The 20,058-nt window shown below is 38.7% G+C and overlaps 1 protein-coding gene across 2 annotated transcripts; it reads left to right on the top strand.

Annotated features, from left to right (window-relative positions):
- Positions 1-1,307: 1,307 nt before the first annotated feature.
- Positions 1,308-19,666, top strand: HACD1 (3-hydroxyacyl-CoA dehydratase 1). 2 transcript variants are annotated; one of them, XM_030967842.1, is made up of 7 exons: positions 1,308-1,558; positions 5,696-5,813; positions 7,028-7,046; positions 7,128-7,216; positions 9,966-10,087; positions 12,555-12,733; positions 14,221-14,445. In XM_030967842.1, exons 1-7 carry the CDS (start codon positions 1,428-1,430, stop codon positions 14,301-14,303), a joined length of 741 nt encoding a protein of 246 aa, XP_030823702.1. In that variant the 5' UTR covers positions 1,308-1,427; the 3' UTR covers positions 14,304-14,445. The 2 variants fall into 2 exon arrangements, with proteins under 2 accessions (XP_030823702.1, XP_030823710.1); XM_030967850.1 differs by lacking the exon at positions 5,696-5,813 and having other exon boundaries at positions 1,414-1,558; positions 14,221-19,666.
- Positions 19,667-20,058: the final 392 nt, after the last annotated feature.

The following is a 20,058-nucleotide window of genomic DNA, read 5'->3' on the forward strand; positions in this document are numbered from 1 at the left end:
AATGTCCAGAATTAAAATAATAAATATTGAAAATATTTTTGAAAACTAAAGTTAAAAGCAACTTATAGCTGTCACATTGAGATGACATGTAGGCTCAGATTAACCTGTATTGGCAAAAACTTCTGAGCTGGTCATTCAATCCTGTGTGTAAATTCTTTGTCTTGATTTTTTAACTGGATTATATTTATTCTTGATTCTCAAACTGGATTATATTTATTTCCTGAACACAAAAAGTATCTCTGTATGTGTAATATTGGTACCTAGTGTAATCTAAGAGCATATATAATGTGCTCTTTTGCCAACTACTCATTTTGCACATTATACATTTGCTGTTGCGAGAGGGTGTGTGTTTTGAGGCTGAAAGATGAACATCTGCTTGTGTGCTTTGGTGAGGAGGGGGAAACAGGTTTTGTTTGGCACATCTGCTTATCTTTACATGAAGGCCCTCAACCTGAGACATCCAGGTGTCTTCAGCATTGAAACATCCACCCCATTCTAAAGTAGACTTGGACTCTTTTAAATTCTGCTGAACAAGTAGCTTTTCAAAGATATCCTGACCCAGTTTTGGAATTCTTCTGTCTGTGTATGCCTGTGTCTGAGGTATTTGGGCTGAGAGGTCATGGTCACCATGCTTAGCTGTGGAAATGAGGAGCCTGCATTCCCCAGCGAGCAGAGACTGTGCCAGGTGTCAGGATAGTGGGTGCAGCCCACACTTTTGAAGCATCATGTCACATTAGCTCAGGCTAAGGTTGTCTCCCTTCCAGAGCCAGTCCCAGCAATGCTACCTGTGCTGGCTTAGCTTCCCTTTGCACTTGCACAGAGAGCAGACATTTACAAGGTAACCTGCATACTCAAATCTCATCCTTGTCTGCCACCTGGGTGCTCTTCAGGCCCTTGGAAGAAATTTCCCCTTCTCAGGTGGGAGTCTTAGTCTTCCTCATGTATTGAGGGTGGTATTTATGGAGACCTACCAGACTGTCGCCCTGGTCACCCTGGCAGGTGGCTGTTTGGCCTCTGAGATGGGGGCCTGGGCATATTCCCACCAGTCGGTCTCTGGCCGGACTCCCCCGTGTTCCCAGTCTCAGACACCTGTTTCTGTGTTTCCAAGAACGGCGCTATTTTCTGTCACTTTTTCTGAGGTGGGCTGTGCCCGCTGCTGCTGCCTGACGCCGGGTACCACCCCACCAGGATCTCCCCGCCGATGGAGGCTCAGCCGCCCCCCCAGGCTCCGGCTGACCCGGGGAGACCCGCGGCGCGGAGGGAGGAGCGCGCAGGGCCATGTGAGCCGCCGGCGGCGGCAGCGGCCCTCGGGGAAGACAGATGGGGTGAGAGACAGCGCCGGGTCCGGCTGTCAGCGCGGCCCCAGCCCCGCCGCGGAGGGAGCCCCTCCTCCCCGCCGTGCGCGCCGCGCTCCCGGCCGGGGAACCATGGCGTCCAGCGAGGAGGACGGAGGCGGCAACGGCGCGGTGGAGGAGAAGGAGAACGGCAAGAAGAAGAAGAAGCTGGGCGTCCTGGCCACGACATGGCTCATCTTCTACAACGTCGCCATGACCGCGGGGTGAGCGGGCGCGGGCGGCGCGGCGCCTCCGCGGGCGCGGAGCGGCGGAGCGGGGGGCGGCCGGGGCGAGGCGGGGGCCCGGCGGGGCCGGGCGGGAGAGCCGGGACGCGGGGGAGCCGGGACGCGGGGAGCCGCCGGCAGCGGGGCTCTCCTCGCCCGCCGAGCATTGCCTAATACGGTGCAGCGCTGCCGGCCGCCGGCGCGTCACCCCGCGCCCGCCGCGGAGGTTAAGTATAGCCGGGACCGGAATGCCGGGCGGGGGAGCCGCGTCCCGCGGCGCGGCCTCCCGGATGCGGACGGGGCTGCTGGGCGCCCGCGGGGAGCCCACGGCGCTCCGCGGTGCCCCGGGGACTCCAGGGCCGGGGTCCCGAGAGGGACGGGTCGGCGCGCCCTGGCTGTGAGCGAGCAGAGCCCGCCCCGGCTGCCGGCAGGCAGAGCTGTCCAAAGCCAGCCCGGCCCGCGGGCAGGAGCGATGAGCGGGGCCCGGGGGAGGCAGAAGAGTGGCCCAGGAGGTTCCTTTGAGGTTGGGCTCCGTGCTGCGAGGCTTTGCTGTGAAGAAAGATGGTATTTATCTTGAATAACAGAAAATAAGCGCAGTCAGGTTTATGCTGTTAATGCTCGAAGCATGTATTCTCACTTCTTGAAAATTTTCACTGTTCACTAACTCTTAGGGGAAAAAACCGCAACCTATTCTTTTCCACGTGTTTAAGAGAAAGATAAGAATGAAAAAATTTAGAACTTCTAGTGTGATATTCATCATGAAAACAGTTTTCCTTTGGTTACTAATGGGTGGTCTCACTGCCCTTTGAATCCCGTAGAGTAAAACTAACACGCCGCAGTTGAGGCAGGAGCTCAAGCACTCCTGGAGAAAGCCAGGCATGTGATCTTAATGGCTTTCTTCTCACTAGCAACTGTGAATCTTGATTATTTATTAAAGTCTGTTCATATATTACTGCAGCACTTTTTGAAAAGTGCTTTTACGTGAGGTTAATGTTACCTCATTGAATTACCAGTCTTGTGCTCCATGTGTGAATTTGCTAATGAACACTGACTCTTGCCACTGATTTTCATGTCTCTAAAAGATTATCGAACCGTATTAGTTTTGACCTTAGGTGCTGCATCAGAGGACGTAAGGTACTTCCTTCTCTCTCATTTTCCATTAATATCAAAAGAAATTAGGACACACAAAATTAGATTTTTTTATGTGGAAACAGAAAAAAAAAAAGAGGTTGGAATAAATTCTTATAATCATTTATGGGTACAATTTAAGAGAAAAATACATATTTGAAATACAGGTATACTTAACAGAGACACTACACAGGATAAATGTTTAACTAGAACAGTATATTTGTCCAGTTGTGCAGGTAGTGCAATATAGCAAAATGTTTCTGGAGTTTTAACAAACTAATGCATAACTACATGTTAACAACCATTCTAATAAAAAACCTGCAGCTTATCTTTGTTTCAAAACAGATTTAAGGGACTAAAATGACAGATCAATACTCAGTTTTGCTGAAAGTCCCAACTGGAGATGCTGCCTTTATTACAGAAGGTGTTTTCCATTTCCTGGTGATTTGTAATAATCAGTACAAGGACTTTCCTGAGATCCAAAGTCAAAGCCACGGACATCTGAATAAATCTATCTACAGAAATTTATGTCCACATAAAAAATCCTTTAAGAAAACTGCACTTGCTGTCTTTGATTCTGAGTGTAGTCCAAGATTACTTCTCTCTGCAATGCTTATGCTTTGGTTGTGGAATGAGATGCAGAAAATGCCTTGTTAGGTTAAATATATTATGACTTCTCAGACGAAGTAGCATACAGAGCTGATGCTGCCACATTTGTGCTGCCAGCTGGATGTAAACTCACCATCACCTTCCTCCTGTCAAACACCTCACTGTAAAACGGGGCAGCTCCACTGTGAAAGACTACCAGTGATATTTCAGTAATTCCTTGTTTCCACAGTGGTTGGAGACAACCTGAAATAAATGCACTCATATTTAAAATCCGTTATAAAATCTAAGTAACACTTGCAGGGGAAAATTTTGGAGCTCTGACAGATCAGATTCACGGGCTTAAAGTAGAAGGGATCAAAGAGGGCAATCATTCCTGCTGTGTGGGGAAGCCTGACTAACTCTATGTGAGTTTGAAATGCTGTCATGAAGTGCTGGAATGGGGCACACCAAGTGACTGCATAGCAGAGGCCGCCGTGCGTAGGGAGCTCTTGAGGGGCTGACACTGATGTCCGTGCCATGCGAGGTGAGCGGGCGCTGCCAGGATCCAGGCACAGTGGGTCTGACCCAACATTGCTGTTTCCAGGTACCCTGGTTCCAGTGCTAGCCTATACCTTATGCTCAGGGAGGACTATAGGAGGATGATTTAAATATTTGTCCAAATGTTTATGTAAATATTTCTCTGAATGTTTATAATCTCTCTGAATCTGTCTCTGAGTATTTCTGAAGCCCTTCTGCTTTGTCACTTGGGCCTTTCCTTAGCCAGAGTTCGTGTTGCTGCAGAATATACTTGCCATGGCTTTGTTGAGAATGAAAGGACTGAGTAATTGTTCCCAGCAATTTCCGAGAAGACAATCAACTAAAATTTTTGTTATTTTTGATTTTTATTTTTAGCTATCCAAATAGCCATCTATAGCTCTTGCTATGCCTATGTTAAAGAATTTTTGTACTTTCTTAGTTTTTTTTTGATTGAAACCTGAAGTTTTCAGTCTTCTTGCTAATGTGATGTTTTAAGAACAAAGTATAGGTCTGAAAGGCTGAGAGAGTTGGGTTTTTTCAGTCTGGAGAATGGAAGGCTCCAGGGTGACACAATTTCAGTTCCTGAAGGGAGCCCACAAGAGAGCTGGAGAGGGACTTTTCACAAGCACCTGTAGTGATAGAGACTATCACTAGAATAAGGTATAATGGGGTTGAACTGAAAGAAGGCAGGTTTAGATTAGATATTGGGAAGAAGTTCTTTACTCAGAGGGTAGTGAGGCACTTGCAGAGGTTACCCAAAGAACCCCTGGATGCCCCATTCCTGGAAGGGTTCAAAGCCAGGTTGGACGGGGCCCTGAGTGACCTTGTCTAGTAGAAGGTGTCCCTGCTTATGGCAGAGGGGGTTGGAACTAGATGATCTCTAAGGTCCATTCCTACCTGATCAATCCCATGATTAAGGAAGATATAGTACACTGTTTTGAAAATCCTTATATAAAAATGTGTTTATTACATGGAAGGAATTCCTCATGCCTTGGATTATTTTACAGAGTCTGGGCATGTGGTGGGATCAACCCACAATTTAGATGTTTATTTTTTAATCTCAATTTCCATTCTAAATCTCAATTTATATTTTATGTCAAATTCTATGATTAAAAGATACTGTTACTTTTTCTTTCTTTACATTGGAAGGGTTATTAGTTGGCATCATTGTTCAGTTTCCTAAAAAAAACCAAAATAAATTTATCCAACACCCTCAAATGTGCTAGTTAAATATGTTTCTTGAGGTCAGGAGTATAGAACATCCATCTTTCAGCACTTTGGAGTCTGATTTTTAAGTCAACTTTTAAAACACTTCTCAACACTTTGGAAAACATAATTATAGTGGTACCTTTGTTTGGACAATCACAAACAGGAGCATTAAAATCACTAGTCAGTCCTGAAATCAATGAGTTGAGAGGCCATGAAAAATGTAAAACTGATGTGCATAAATTCCAGTCCTTTACTTTGACAAACTTGCAACTCAAACAGTGACTTCAGTGCCAAGCTCATCATGTGGTTTCAAATAACAGTATTTAATAGTCAAGATGCATGCGAATTTAAAAGATACATAAAAATTTACATAAAAATATGTAGTCACTGCTGGAGAAAACTCTGATGGATGAGTGGTTTTGGGGAGTTCCCTCAATTTAGTCAATCCTTGGAAGGCAGCAAGTTATTCTCCATTATTTTCCAAGAGATGAGCGTAATATTTACATAATATTATATACTATTTATGTCTAAAGATATTTTTTGACGATCTAAGAACACCGACAAGTGAAGAATCAAAGTTAACCTGTGAAGAAAAATACTCTACTAAATTATTTACGATGGATGGATATTTTTAGAATTCTAATTTGAAATGTATCCATTCTCTTTCTTTTATAGGTGGCTGGTATTAGGTATTGCCATGGTGCGGTTTTATATACAGAAAGGAACACATAGAGGCTTATTCAGAAGCGTTCAAAAGACGCTTAAATTTTTCCAGACATTTGCTTTGCTTGAGGTAAATTTTAAACATTAGTTTGCTTTACTGAATGCTGCATATCATAGGCAAAACACATTATTATCCTGAATTTAAAATAAGAATATTATATTAGTTCTAAAAGTCCTTTTTACTTTATTATTTAATGAAGTTTTGGGGGTGGGACAAGGTAATTACTTGAAACAAATCAGCTTGTGTTTTTCAGACTTAATTCTAATATTTCTTTAAATCAGTGCCTGAGAACTGCTTTGATTTGAGAGTCTTTAATGCAAAAGGCAAAATCTTGAAGGCATTACAGCCAGTAGATCAGCCCTCTAGTGTAGTAGATATCATCATCTCAGAGATTGAATATATATAAAGAATATATTCTTTATACTGGACTTACTATCCCTCTGTGCCTTTCCTGCTTCTGCTTATTTCAAGACAGGATTCACGCACCCCATATAATCCATTGCTACGGGGTCTGTGCAAGATTTGCAAAGTATTCTTTAAGTAATACTTTTGCAAACTGTGCACTAGTGGTCTCAGTTCTGGTACACCTGTGGAATGAGGCTTTATTGTTGGTTTTATGGAGCACTTGCAGTTCTTTCCCAGGCACAGCAAAGAATGTCTATCTACATTTTAATTTTTTTTCTCAATCTGTCTACAACATCTCTAGTTCAAACAACTGTTAAAATATGTCACCAGCTGCATATAAGCTTTTGTGTTGGTAAACTTTCACTGTAATTCTATTCAAACCTGCCAAAGTTATGAAAAGCACTTCATTTGCTAAACATTACTGACCAGAAAATACATTGTATCTAAAGATTCATAGCTGTCATTGACAAAAGTATAATAATGTTATTAATCTGTAATAAATGCAGAACATTTTTAAATTGCTGTGTGTTTAGTGTTCCTTATGTGACTTCCTCTACACTGTCCTGTAAAATTCTTCTTTGAATAAGGTATAGGAAGAGAAGCTTACTAGTTGAATAAAATGCTTTGTAAGTATCTAAATGTCTAATATTTACAATTAAATTGAAAAACAAATGTCTTACATGTATTTGCACAGCTCAGATATTGAGACCATCCCAACACTTATCGCCAGGGCTCTGCCATGTATTTCTTTTTAAGACTGTTAGTGGGAGACAAAAACCAGAATTGAGCCTAAGTTTATATTAACATCAAAAGGCCATGTTTATAGGGTAGCTAGTAACAAACCACACATCAGTAACCTCTGACATTTTTATTTACAGGTAATCCACTGTGCAGTTGGTGAGTTCTTTGTTTTAGTTTCTCCTGTAGCTAGTTAAAACATGAATTGTGGAGCAGAGATAACAGGTTTCTCTTTTTAAGGAATAGTTCGCACATCTGTGCTTGTGACTGGGGTCCAAGTCAGTTCAAGGATCTTCATGGTGTGGTTCATTGCACACAGTATAAAACAGGTATGTGTCTGAGCAAATTATGTTTTGATTGCTTTTAAGGAGAAGCTGTTACTACAGTTCTCATTTCACAAGGAAGACCAAGCTAAAACTTAATTCTATTCCTGTAGAGAATGCTTACATATTTGAGTGCAATTTTGGAAGTTAGGGTTACAAAATAGAATTTGTGTGATTCTTGCCAGGAGACAGAGTCTGGGTCGTAGCTGTGAATCAGCAGTGTTTTCAGCATCGTGCCCTCTGTGGTCTGCCTAAATGAAATAAATCAATGACTACTCCAATTATTTACAAGCAAAACTACCCTAGTGTTAACAGTCCCCTTTCAAAAATTTTAATTAGCACTTGCTGAATTAATCTAAATAAAAGGTAAATTTATGTCTTTAAATTTATGTCTTGAATTCATATGTATAAACATGGTTGTGATTTTGCTATTTTTTTAGAAACCTTCTCAAAATTTTAATGTTATGGCAATCTGTTAAGATTGTGACACACTGGATGACATCAAATTAACAATGGCACTTAAGGACCTGTGTACATGACAGTGGCTTATTTGCCTGGCTTTGGGTGGCTGTTGTAAGGTTAGTGATCCATTAGTAAAATGTAGCAAGCAGTTCACAACTAGTAGGTAGGACGTTAGATTGAGCTTGTGAGGTGTGCTTTCTATGAAAGGCGTATAAAAAATTAAGTGGTAGGTTTTGTGCTCCTGAATTTCTTCAGAACTTGAAAAGCTGAGCCGTTAAACTGTCTCACCAGCAGATGGCATAGGTCTTTCTGCAGATGAATTATCCTAGCACCTGCCTCAGTTATCAAATCTTCATTTCATTTCACAAGAGGACTTGTTTTCTACACTGCATCTTTTCCTTAACATGGAATAAATTAAATAGGCTTTTAATAGGGTGATTTTTTTTGTTCTTTTTTCTTGTTGTTTTTTCAGTTTGTTTTGGGTTTTGTGGGTTTTTTTTGGTTTTTTTTTTTTTTTTTTTTTTTTTTTGTTTTTGTTTAGTTTGGTTTGTTGCTTCTTTTTTCCTTGTAAGTTAACTTTTTATATTTTTTTGTAAGGCAAAATGTCTCAAAGATTAACAAGATTCTTATATTGAATATCTACACATGAGCTGGACTATAGCACTGCATTTTGCCTTTTTTATTATCTGCAGTGGACTAAATCTTAAGCATATCCAGCAATTTCTTTTATTTCCTCTATCTACACTACTGTAGGCCAAGCTGTGTCCAACAAGAAATGCATTTGAATGTATGTCTGATTGTATTTCATGCTGTTATTGCTTAGCAGGCATGAATGTTCAGGGTCACTTTAGGTGGTGAGAGGCACATCAGTGATAATAGCCAGAGCCAGACCTCCCCACTTGACTGCAGATTTGCAAGGCAGCAGATAGGAATTCTCTGCATACTTATTTAAAGCTCCTCTGCTTGGATTTAGCACTGTGACATGAATCCAAGTTTGAGTTATCAATGTTTGTCTCTTAATTGCATGAGGCAAAAAACAGCCTAATTCTCTCTTTACCTTTCCATATTTGTTTGGGTGTCTTTGCACTTCAGTTGCTGCTATTTGTTTGTGATTTTGGTGCTATTTTTATGTCTCCATTTTCTTTATGATATTGGTGAGATCCTTCTGGTAAAATTGCACCTTCTTTGACTGACACATTGAGGGTGTGATTTTATGAGCAGTTATAATTCTTTTTGACTTTTTCAGAGTTGTGGATTTTCACCATCTTGGAGATATATTAAGCTTTGTCACCAAGTTGCATTTTATTTTGAAAAATAATTTCCCTTTTTTATAATTTTAACAAAACTTGTGTTGCTTTATTCTATTTCACAGACATCCCTGGAGCTTTTCAGCCTTCAGGCATAGAAGTGTATTACAAAATTCCTCCCCTCTTAAGGGAAAGAAAATTACTTCTGTGTAATTCTTCCTCACAGAAGGTAGTGTTTGTAATAGATCCCCAGGTGCCTTCTTTGTATTTGGGACTTCTGTTTATTTGTTCACTCAGACTGAAAAGGAACTGGTGTTTTGAAACAGCAGAGATATGCTACTTACTGATGAGGCAGTTTAATGACTCAGAACTTAAATCTTACATGGGATTGTTGAGTGAGTTTACCCAAAGCTCCTGGTCTACCAACTATTCTTCATTTAGAGAGCCATCTGTGCTCCAGCTCCTTAACTATCTTAGAGCTCCCTGAAGTCTGCCAAACTTGATCTTCTGTGACCAAGTTCCAGTTAGTAGGTTATGTAAAGCAATTCCTTTTGTCTAAAGTTTCATGGAGATGTGCATTATATATTGAAGAAGAAGCAAGATAAAAAGAGAAAATCTAGGAAATGAAGTAGTGAAATGCAGAATGGTTAAAAAGTGATTATGAGAAGAACATACACCTTCTGCAGCATTTTGTTGTTCTTGCTGTTTTGAGGAGGAAAAACATAAACAAGTAGATAAACCACAAATAGAAGAGGGATAGTTAGTCTAGTGGAATGTAGGTAGAGAATAAAGAGGAGGAAAAAGCATAATTCGAGAGTTTTATATTTTGATATTTGCATAATGGATGAAGATTGCTCAGTTGACAAATGTCTGTATGTTAGTAATCACATATGATAATGAACTGTACATGGTAATGGTTTCAGCATAATACTTTTGTGCCAAAGGTATTAGTTCTGTTCTATATATCTTAAAGAGAAGTCTGTTGCAGTTTGCACAGAAAAGAAGCCTAAGGATGAAGCAAATGTTGGTTCTTTATACTTCTGCAGATCCAGAATGAGGAGAGCGTTATTCTTTTTCTGGTCGTATGGACTGTGACAGAGATTACTCGATATTCCTTCTACACATTCAACCTGCTCAACCATTTGCCATACTTCATTAAATGGGCCAGGTGGAGATGTCTTGCACTTGAGTTTCTCATGATTCTGTGCATGTTGGTTTCACGCATGCTGAACTAACACACAGGAGAGCAGATGTTTGAGCTTTGGTTATGTGTCAGCAAAGTGCAAGTCAGTTGCTGTCTGTATTTGGGATCATTGTTGCTTGGTTTAATATGTTAAAAATATTTTAGCTGAGGTTTTTGGAGTATGGTTTTTTCTTTGCTTTCTGTGTCTCATAGTTTGAACTCTGCTTTCACTTACTCTAATTTTTTTTTCATTTACTCTAATTTTTTTCTCTATCTTTTTAAGTTTATCTCATATTTTAATTTGCAGTATGACTCTTTACGATGCTCTGAATACAGTGCCCAAAATTAAGCACCTGTGCTAGTCTTTGTGGATGTTAGTTTTTTGAAAATGTGGGAGTTGTTGTCACTCAATCTGCATTATTACTCTCTAAGAAGTTCTGCTTTGTCAGATCTCTTGTAAGATTATATCCATGTAGTGAAGTTAAATACTGACTTAGTTTAGGCCACAAAAATTGAGTTCCAAATTAAAACTGTCTTGATTTTAAAGCATTCTTAAGGTTGGCCACTAGATCGCATACACTACAGAGACTGTGGGTGTTTATCAGGAGACTTAACTGGAATAGTATTCTATGTAGTCATTATTTGAAAAATACATGTGAGGCAGACTTGTTATGTTAGAAGAAGAATATCTAACCTACATTCAGTACAGGTGACTCTAATTTGAAAGAGTTTGTTTGTTATTTTCCTTTATTTTTGTTTTATAGATAATCCAGGTTTGATGCTTCTAATGAGCTTCTTTGATATGTCTGATATTTATGTCCATTCTTGTAAAACATTTCCTTTTTGCTAATGCCTAAGCGAGAGACTTGTTTAAGCACTAAATGACAAACTTAAAGATAGTCAGACTGCCTATCATCAGTAGCTTTTTATACAGACTTCAGAAAGAGAAATGCACTCAGAACAAATTACATTGACAGATAATAATTTTTGCCATCAGGTCAGTGTGCCTTGAATAACAGAATTTTGTTTGCTTAATATAGACAGTAGGGAAAACCAACATTCTCACTGAAAAGACATGGTGAAATATTAATATAAACAAAATATTTGAAAATAATATATTTTTTCATAGAGTCTAAAATATCCCTTCAAGATTTTTGGATAAACAAACAGCACAACTGGGTATGAATTCAGTACTGAGAGATGGAATTTCTATCTTTAGCTTATAACTGCATAGAGACAAACAATATGTAAGGTATTAGTTCCTTCTTATCTAATCTGCGTTCTTCTTGGTGCTGCCAAGCAATAGGACAGGAGGCAAAGGGCAGAAACTGATGCACAGGAAGTGCCACCTGAACATGAGGAAGAACTTTACTGTGCAGGTGACCGAGCACTGGAACAGATTGTCCAGAGAGACAATCCAGTGTCTCCCTCACTGGAGATATTCAAAACCCATCTGGACACAATCCTGTGCCATGTGCTCTAGGATAACCCTGCTTGCATGGGGAGGTTGGGCCAGATGTCTCATTGTGGTCCCTTCCAACCTGAACTATTCTGTGATTCCCCTCATCTGTGAGTCTTCTAAGCCCTTCTCTTCTAGGAGGATTTCATGCTTAGTTGCTGCTGGTTTGGATCTCATTTCTTTTGGTCAGGGAGTGCACATTGTACCTTTCTGTCTGTGTGACAACTCCCATTGCTGTTCCCTATATGAACTGGAGAATTGTTCCATAGGAGAACCTGCATATCTGTGGTGCACTGTGTGAAAGGACAGCACATAACCTATTGATTACAATTTTCATTTTGTCGCTGCCTATGTGGCTTTTGGCATTCAAACCAGATTTTCTTTCAACTGGATGTTTTGCCTTTTATTTGAACATCATCTCACTTTAAAATGGATCTGATAAGTTTCTGGTACAGTAATTTTCTTTTCTCTTTTTATTCCAATTTCCATTAGTGGTAAATGTAGTATTCCCATGTTGTAGTGAGTAAAATGGGCTCCTGATGACATTCAACATTGTCATTTTATTCAAACAATTTGTAGTACATACAACTGACCTGGTGTGTGTGCACTGTGATGAAAATATGTAGGATCATCTGAGATTCAGTCCTGGTCTGAATCCTGTCAGTGACAACAGGAGTAAGAATAGTACATTTTCAAAAAATTATTATTTGAGACTAAAAATTTGAGGATTGTTCTATTAGAAAGAGATAAAAACATTCTGATACTTCACTGTTTTTAAACAAAGCACTGAGGAATGCATTCTCTTGTCAATCGAAGCAACTCTACTGAAAGTAACTAAAAATGATATGTCAAGTCAGGATGTGATCCCTGATTCTGGTGCAGGAACCACTTTGATACATTTCTGTGCCACTAAAAATAACAAGTGAAAATGTTAGGTTTATGGAGTGTTTCTCACAAGGTTTTTTTTTTTATTATTATTATTTTTCAATACAGATACAACTTTTTTATCGTTTTGTATCCTGCTGGAGTTGCAGGTGAACTGCTAACCATATATGCTGCTTTACCCTACGTGAAGAAAACAGGAATGTTTTCACTGAGACTTCCCAACAAATACAATGTCTCCTTTGACTACTATTACTTCCTTATTATTGTCATGTTCTCCTATGTGCCATGTAAGTACTGTTTAACTGTAGAAATATTGTAACATCATAAAAATAAATCTTCAGTGATGCTATAAAAACTACCTGTATTAAAATTTGCTGAACACTTTCTACTGTAAGAGCCTGCTTTCTGTTGTTCCAAGCTTTACTATGCTTTAACTGGTTAGGCTGAAATTTTCTGTCCTGTTATCTGCTCAGGAACATAATCTGTCTTAAAAATTTCAATGAACATGCTAAAATTATTTCTCAGACTTGGACGAAGTGAGAAAAGTTGCTGCTTACACACAGATATGTCTGTAACTCTCTTGCTGGGACTTTCTAGAGCCTCTCCCACTTTGAAGTAATGACTTTAAAATGGTTCTGCAAGTTGTGCCAGAGATTTGCTGTGGCTTTTTACTACTAATAACCATGTACCTTGGAAAAACCATCATTCAAGCATGCTCAGGAAAAACTTGAAGCAGTATTTCATTTTCACAGAAATAAAACCCCCTCCCCTGCCAAACCTCTCTGAACATCTGCAGTCCCTGGCTTAATCAGTTTGTCCTTGTACTTATGCGTGCCAAAACCATGGAGGTAACAGTAGAGAGAGTATCTTACCTGTCTTTCACTTCCAGTGTTATCTCCACTGCTACCTAAGCAGTGAAGACAAGGAGAAGGCAACCTGATATACCAGATATTCCACCATGAATAGGGCTTGACCAAACTAGGCAAATGTAATATTTTAGATAATATTAATGATAGAATATATAATATTTTAAAATACATTTTAAGTACATTAAGGCAGGAGATTAGAGAGAAATTGAAAAGCAGGAAAACTGAAGTTAAAGGGTCTGTGATCTGCATTCATGAAAGGTATTCATGAAGGTATTCATGAGAAGGCAGCATTCAATATGGACTTTTACACTATGAACGCACACTTAAATTTTTGGTTCCAAGAAGTCATGAAGGCCAACAAGAGAGATTTATGTCAACAAAAAATATTCTAAGTTGTGGTAACTTACTAATAGTTTTACATCTGTTTATGTAACAACACTTCAGGAATAAACCCAGTTTTCTAGCCATTAAATGTAAGGATCAACTCTGTCAGTAGGACAGTAATATAATAGATGACAGAGGGACAGCAAAGCGGGATCTCCTTACTTCAGACTTGAACAAATAGGGTAAATTTGTATCCTCCTCCAAGTCTTCAAAAATGCTTAGGACAGATTTGAATTCTTCAAGCTCTGTCAGAATGTGGTTAAATCCTATTTCTACAAGGAAACTGTTGGAGTGAAGTTCCTTGAACACAGAGTATTTATTCAGGGATAAATGAGCTTTGAGTAATTATTGTTTTTTAAATCACTGCAATGTTCATGATTTGTTATTATTCACCTTAATCAACTCAACCACTGTGTGCCATAATTTTTACTCAGTTCATCATTCTGTAAAATAGTGGTTTTCCATTATGTGATCTGTTGAATATTTCCATCTAATTTGCTTTCTTTTATGCTTTGATCAAGTATTTCCACAACTCTACTTCCACATGCTGCGGCAGAGAAGAAGGGTGCTTCATGGAGAAGTGATTGTGGAAAAGGACGATTGAATCAAGCTGTGTAACCATGGTGCTTTCAGTGGAAAGGAAAAGAAGAGAGGGTAAAGACCCAAAACTTCCTCTGATTTTTCTGAGTCCAAGTTTTAAAACATGGAACAAGAATAAACAACTGTGCCTGTGCCTGTGGACTGTATTATTTTTGCAATTAATATATTTTGAGACCTACCTTTTCATCCTCAGATTCACTTTGGTTTTTAATTGTTCATTTCTTGAAAGAAACATTTTCTTATTTTCAATAGGTTGATGAGTAGCTTTAAGAATTAGAATAGTTGGCTACTGTGCCTTCTGTTCTGAAAGTTCTGTTATGACCTGTAGTCATTATCAAGAACAGAAGAAGAGTTGATAAGTTGTACTGAAAGTGAGTCTTCTGGAAATCAGAGTGTAAATTAGGTAATGATGTTTTTCATAGACTAGGTGAATTAAATGGTATTTAAGCTTTATATTAAGTAATACCTTTCCAATTATAAGTACTGTAGCACATTAATATTTTTTGAATTACAGTATCACATGCAGAATTCCAGAAGGACTTTTGAAAAGAGTTGAATTCTTGATTGTCAGCACAAATTTAGACCTCCCTGTATTTTCATTTGTAATTTTAAAGATACTTAGGATAATAGATATAATATTAACTGGTTAAAAGTTTGTGCTGAGGAGAAGACAGGTTGTGCCTTCCTTTCTCTGATTAGTGGCTGGAATGGCAAAGCTGATTGTCAGCATGTTTCCTATTCTACATTTAAAGTATGTATGCAGAAAAGTCAGTATTGCGTTGAAAATCTGTAGCTATGGTGAGATATTTGACTTCTTTTCAATAGCTCAGTGGGATAAAATATATTTAAAATGTAATCTTAAAATATAAATTGTGCTTTGATTCATCCCACTGGGCAATTTTAATTGCTCCCTCCCCATTAATTGTTCATACTGTGTTGACCTAATTCTATTTCATGTCTTCAAGAATCTGCAGGAAGGATCTACAGTATATTGACAGAAGTTAGAGGTGATTTTATACTATGATACTTGAGTGGGAGAGCTCCAACAAATTGGAAGATTTTGATCTAACAGCCTAGCAGATTCAGAGAAGGGTGATGCATTTGAGGAAACTTGGATACTAAGTGAGAGAGAGAAGATTGAAATGTAGTAATGTGGTACGAAGCCTTGAAAATGTAGGCAGTAAACCTGTCTTGTTTCTGGCTTCACTGATGTCAAAAGAAGTGTATGCATATGTGGAAGAGCTGCATCAGGCAGCTGTAAGTCAGAATACTTGTGGTTGCTGAGGTAATTTCTGGAGTACAGTGTTATGTTTTGGCTACCTCAGGGATGAAGAATTGGATAATCTTCTGAAAGCTCAGAGAACAATAACAAAACTAGTGGAAGTGAGAAAGAAGTCGGAAAGATTGAGTTGCTAATATGTGTAATTCTTTGTTCTATGATAAATATGGAAGAACTTTAAAAAGTATGGAGGTGTAGCTATGATGAATTTGGAACAAGGTAAAGTGCCAATGAATATCAGAAGAAAGGTCCTACTGATTAGATCAATTATGGAATGACACAGTAATGCAGTGTCTTGGAAGGGTTTCAGTTAAAGTTGGCAAGAGATTGAACTACCTATTTGAATAGGCAGTTTCCATTTTTAGCTTCAATGGTACTATGATACTACAGCTTTTTGAAATTTCTAGATATGCCAGAATAAGGTGTATCAAGTAATTTAATAAAAAAACAAGGATTTCCTATATCCCTAATTTTTAAATTCCATGTTGTGCCTTGGATTTGTGATATATATGTATGTCTTCATTACACGTAAATGAGTTTCCTTTTATGTGACAGGTGCATAGTGGACTTGAGACAGAACAGTTGTATTTCTTTAAGTTTTAAAAGGTGTAATCTTTATATTCCTTAAATTTCACACAAGGTGCTCTAATTTAACTTACTACTTCTGTTTTATATGCAGCTAAAATTATTAAAAGTTTAAAATATAAATTACATTTACAACACTGAATCACAAAATAGTTGTGTTACTATGTGTTCAGACTAGCAGTTGTATGTGTCCAACATTCTTTCAGTACTGTTTTATAAACTGTGAGGAACATATTGGCAGTTTTGGGAAATATATCTCCATTAGCAAACAGAAGAGTGTGATGAAATATGAAAAACTAAGATTGGATTAAGTTCTGTGTCTCTTTTTACTGTCAGGGCAGCTCACTGAAGACCATAGCTATCAGTTCATTGAAAATGCATTGGATACCTAAGGATGTGATTTTGAAATCCTTGATCAGATGAGTGTATCCTGTAGCTAATATTCTTACTAAAGGAAATATTTGCAGTATGAAAGTGTATTATATTTGTTTTCATTGTGGCCTAAGGACATTATCATATGTTAATCAAGGATCTATTTTTATATCCTTTTGTACATATGAAATAAAAGAAAACCAACACTGTTTGCTGCAATCTTGGGTTGCACTTCCATAAAGCAACAATGTCCAAGGTGATAAAATTTAAAACTGGATTTACAGCTACAAAACAGTCTTGCTAAATCATGAATGAATAAAAAAAAGTAAAGCTAAAATTTACTCACAGTATCACATTCAATGTTTCATTGACCAGAGAGATTGCCATGTAGATTAGTTTACATGACATTTACCTAAAAAAAGTAAGCAACATGTTCTTCACTTCCTCCTGTTTTTTGACTGAAACCTTTCACCGAAGCCTCCTTTTCACAGAATCAGTAAGGTTGGAAAAGACCTCCACGGTCACCAAGTCCAACCTTTGACTGACCACCACGACATCAAGTAGACTATAGCACTAAGTGCCATGTCCAGCTGCTTCTTGAATGCTTCCAGGGGTGGTGCCTCCACCACCTCCCTGGGGAGCCAGTTCCAATACCTGACCAGCCTTTCCATGGAGAAATTCTTCCTGATGTCCAACCTGAACCTCCCCTGACACTCCTTGAGGCCTTTTCCTCTTGTCTGGTTGCTGGTTCTGTTAACATATCTTCTGAAACATAGTGCGAATTGCAGGTAAAATCTTCTTGCTATTGACTTCAGATGCACTAGGATTTTATCCTAGGTAGCTATATTTCAATTTCAATAGACCATCTTGAAACATTTAATTAACTTGTCAAATGGACATTAAAACATAAGTATGATTTTCATATGGTGCTCTCTTTCCAACTTCTTTTTTACATCTATCTTTTTGTCTTCCTCTCTGCAATATTCCTAGTTTTCTAAAGCATTTAAATCCTTCTGCTTACGTAAGATTAGGAATGTATTAAAACATCTGCATCTCTAATGTTTTCATGTAGTCTTTAGCAAATTGTCCTTGTAAAGGTATTTTCTTACTTGTTCTATATAGGCCTTCTGAAATGAATTTATATAGAGCATGGCTTTATGAAACTTTGAATGGCAGTATATAGAAATAGGGAGATTCATTTTAATCAGGTGACTTTTCCTACTGTTGGTAGAAACAGAAACCATCTTTTGTATAAACTCTGCCTGAAAGCAGCTGGATTTCTTGAGGTTCTCCCCAGCGCTCACATACTGTGAAAAGCTGTTTTGGGACAGATTGGGTTGTTTCACAGCTCAGCCCAGAATGCTTGGAGGTCAGATTCCAGCTTCAGGGCATAGGCAGCAGCAAGGAATGTGGTGCTGAGGTATTGCATCTTCTGCATTATCTGGCAAGGGGTCTCTGAGGCCATGGTGAGCGGTAGCTGATGTAATTTCTCCCACCCTGCAGGATGTGAGATGAGAGAAAGCTCAGTGTGCTGTCATTACTGTCTGCTGAGGGAGCTCAGGGGATCAGCTGGAGGATCTCTGCGCACAAAGGGTGTGTTACAGAGAGCCTTTCACACTCCGCTCAGCTGTGGTTTGCTATCTGTTAGCCTACATGTCTTGAGATAGACAGGTGTGCCAGGATGGGCACGGCACACCAATCTCAACAGCCCAGTTCAACATAAACTGACTTGGAGAAACGGTGCAGGGTGCTGTTCTCATTCCCATTGAACATAACATTTAGCCAGGTTCATGTTCATGGATAGATTGCAAGTCTAGTTAACAGAGAGATGCATGGAGACCTTTTCTGTGACCAGATGGAAATATGTGCATTTTAAATCTAGGTCTAGCTAATGCTCTGATTGTTGTACTCTTGGTCTTCACAGTAGCTTCCTTCAGTGGATATTAGGATATGTGTATGGTTACTAAATAAACCGGAATGAAACCAATTCACAATTGTTACAATAATTTATAATTTCAAATTAGTTTAAATGACATTAACAGTTTTTGAATTGAGCACTTGCTTAATCTGCCTCAGAAAGAAAAAAAAGAAAGGAAAGTTAATACAAATAAATGTTCTGCACTAGGCAGTAGGGCCTCATAAATCAAAATTTTCAGGCAGGCAAACTGACTGCATTTCATACAGGATTTTTTAAGTGGGTTTAACAAAAAAGGTGAAAGCTTTTCTGAAAATCAAAGTTTATTTCATAATGTATATTTTAAAATGTGCTGAGACTTACTGTATTATTCATTACCAGTTTACAATTTAAATTCATGCTGAACCTGCAGTTTTTATAGATGATTAACTGTAGCCCATTAAAATGTTTCATTCTGTGTTTGTTACAATGGCTGTTTAAAGAACAAACTCCCCATTTTTCTGCAGAGCTCTGTGTTCTCTTGCTCAAGTGAGTTTCAGTATTGTTACTGCCTGGGATGCTTTGCCAGGCTGCTGAAGGGCAGATTTCAGTGTGCCAAGGGCAGCTCCATGAGCCTCCTTCCAGGAGGGCACAGCTCCACAGTGGGTGGCACTGTCGGGTCGGTGCCGGGCACTGCTCTGTCACCAGTGCCGTTCTGGGGTCTCGAGCGCCTTCAGCAGTGCCAGCTCTGCAGATGTCCCCAGCTGATTCATCCCCGTGACTTCCCAGATGGAGAGAACTTTTAGGTCACAAAAGCAAATCTGACAAGTGAACTGAGAGCTGTCCCAAGAGAACTGTGGAGACCTGAATGTTGGGTGACTCCAGCCCTCTCGAGGAAGTTGCTGTCAGTTTCACGCCCTGCAGCTGGTAGTGGCTGGTGATGTACAGTACTTTCTGTGTCATGTTGTACCACCTGAAACATGCTGTCCTTTTATTCATACTCTCCTGCCTCTCTGTTTGGTCTTGAATGTATTTGAATGTCCTTTCAGTTTATGGCTTTGTAAAAGTGTAAGTTTTATCTTTTTATTTTAGCAGAAAATTTTATCTAAGTGTGTAGAATGTATATGTATAGAATTGTACATCAAGTTTCTTAATAATGTAAATGCACTGCAACTGCTTGTTATTGTTATTTCTTCTAAAATGCGTTATCATTAGAAGTTTACATGGACAGGAAAGCAACGCAATATGATACTTCTAATAACTTATTTATTTGCAAAAAATATAATATTTTTTGATCTATAGATTCAGATATTTATTTTAGTGACTGTTAATACTGTAGCACTGTAGAAATTAATAATCTATTAAAAGATGTATTTTAAACTTTGTTCTAGTTGATTTTTAAAATTTTTTTAGCATGTAGAAGTCAGTTCCTATAAGCATTCAGCATATTACACCAGTATTGTTTACATATTACACCATAGTATTGTTTACAAATACTATACTTTTTATTTAGAATTATTTCACAAATTAATAGTGAGGTCCCCTGTAACAAATTAATCTTGAGGTCCCCTATTTATTCTTACCCAGACAGTCTTTTCATATTTCTTAAAATATATTCCATAAAAACCA

Source organism: Camarhynchus parvulus, chromosome 2 (genome assembly GCF_901933205.1).
Source record: "Camarhynchus parvulus chromosome 2, STF_HiC, whole genome shotgun sequence".
Classification (NCBI taxonomy): domain Eukaryota; kingdom Metazoa; phylum Chordata; class Aves; order Passeriformes; family Thraupidae; genus Camarhynchus; species Camarhynchus parvulus.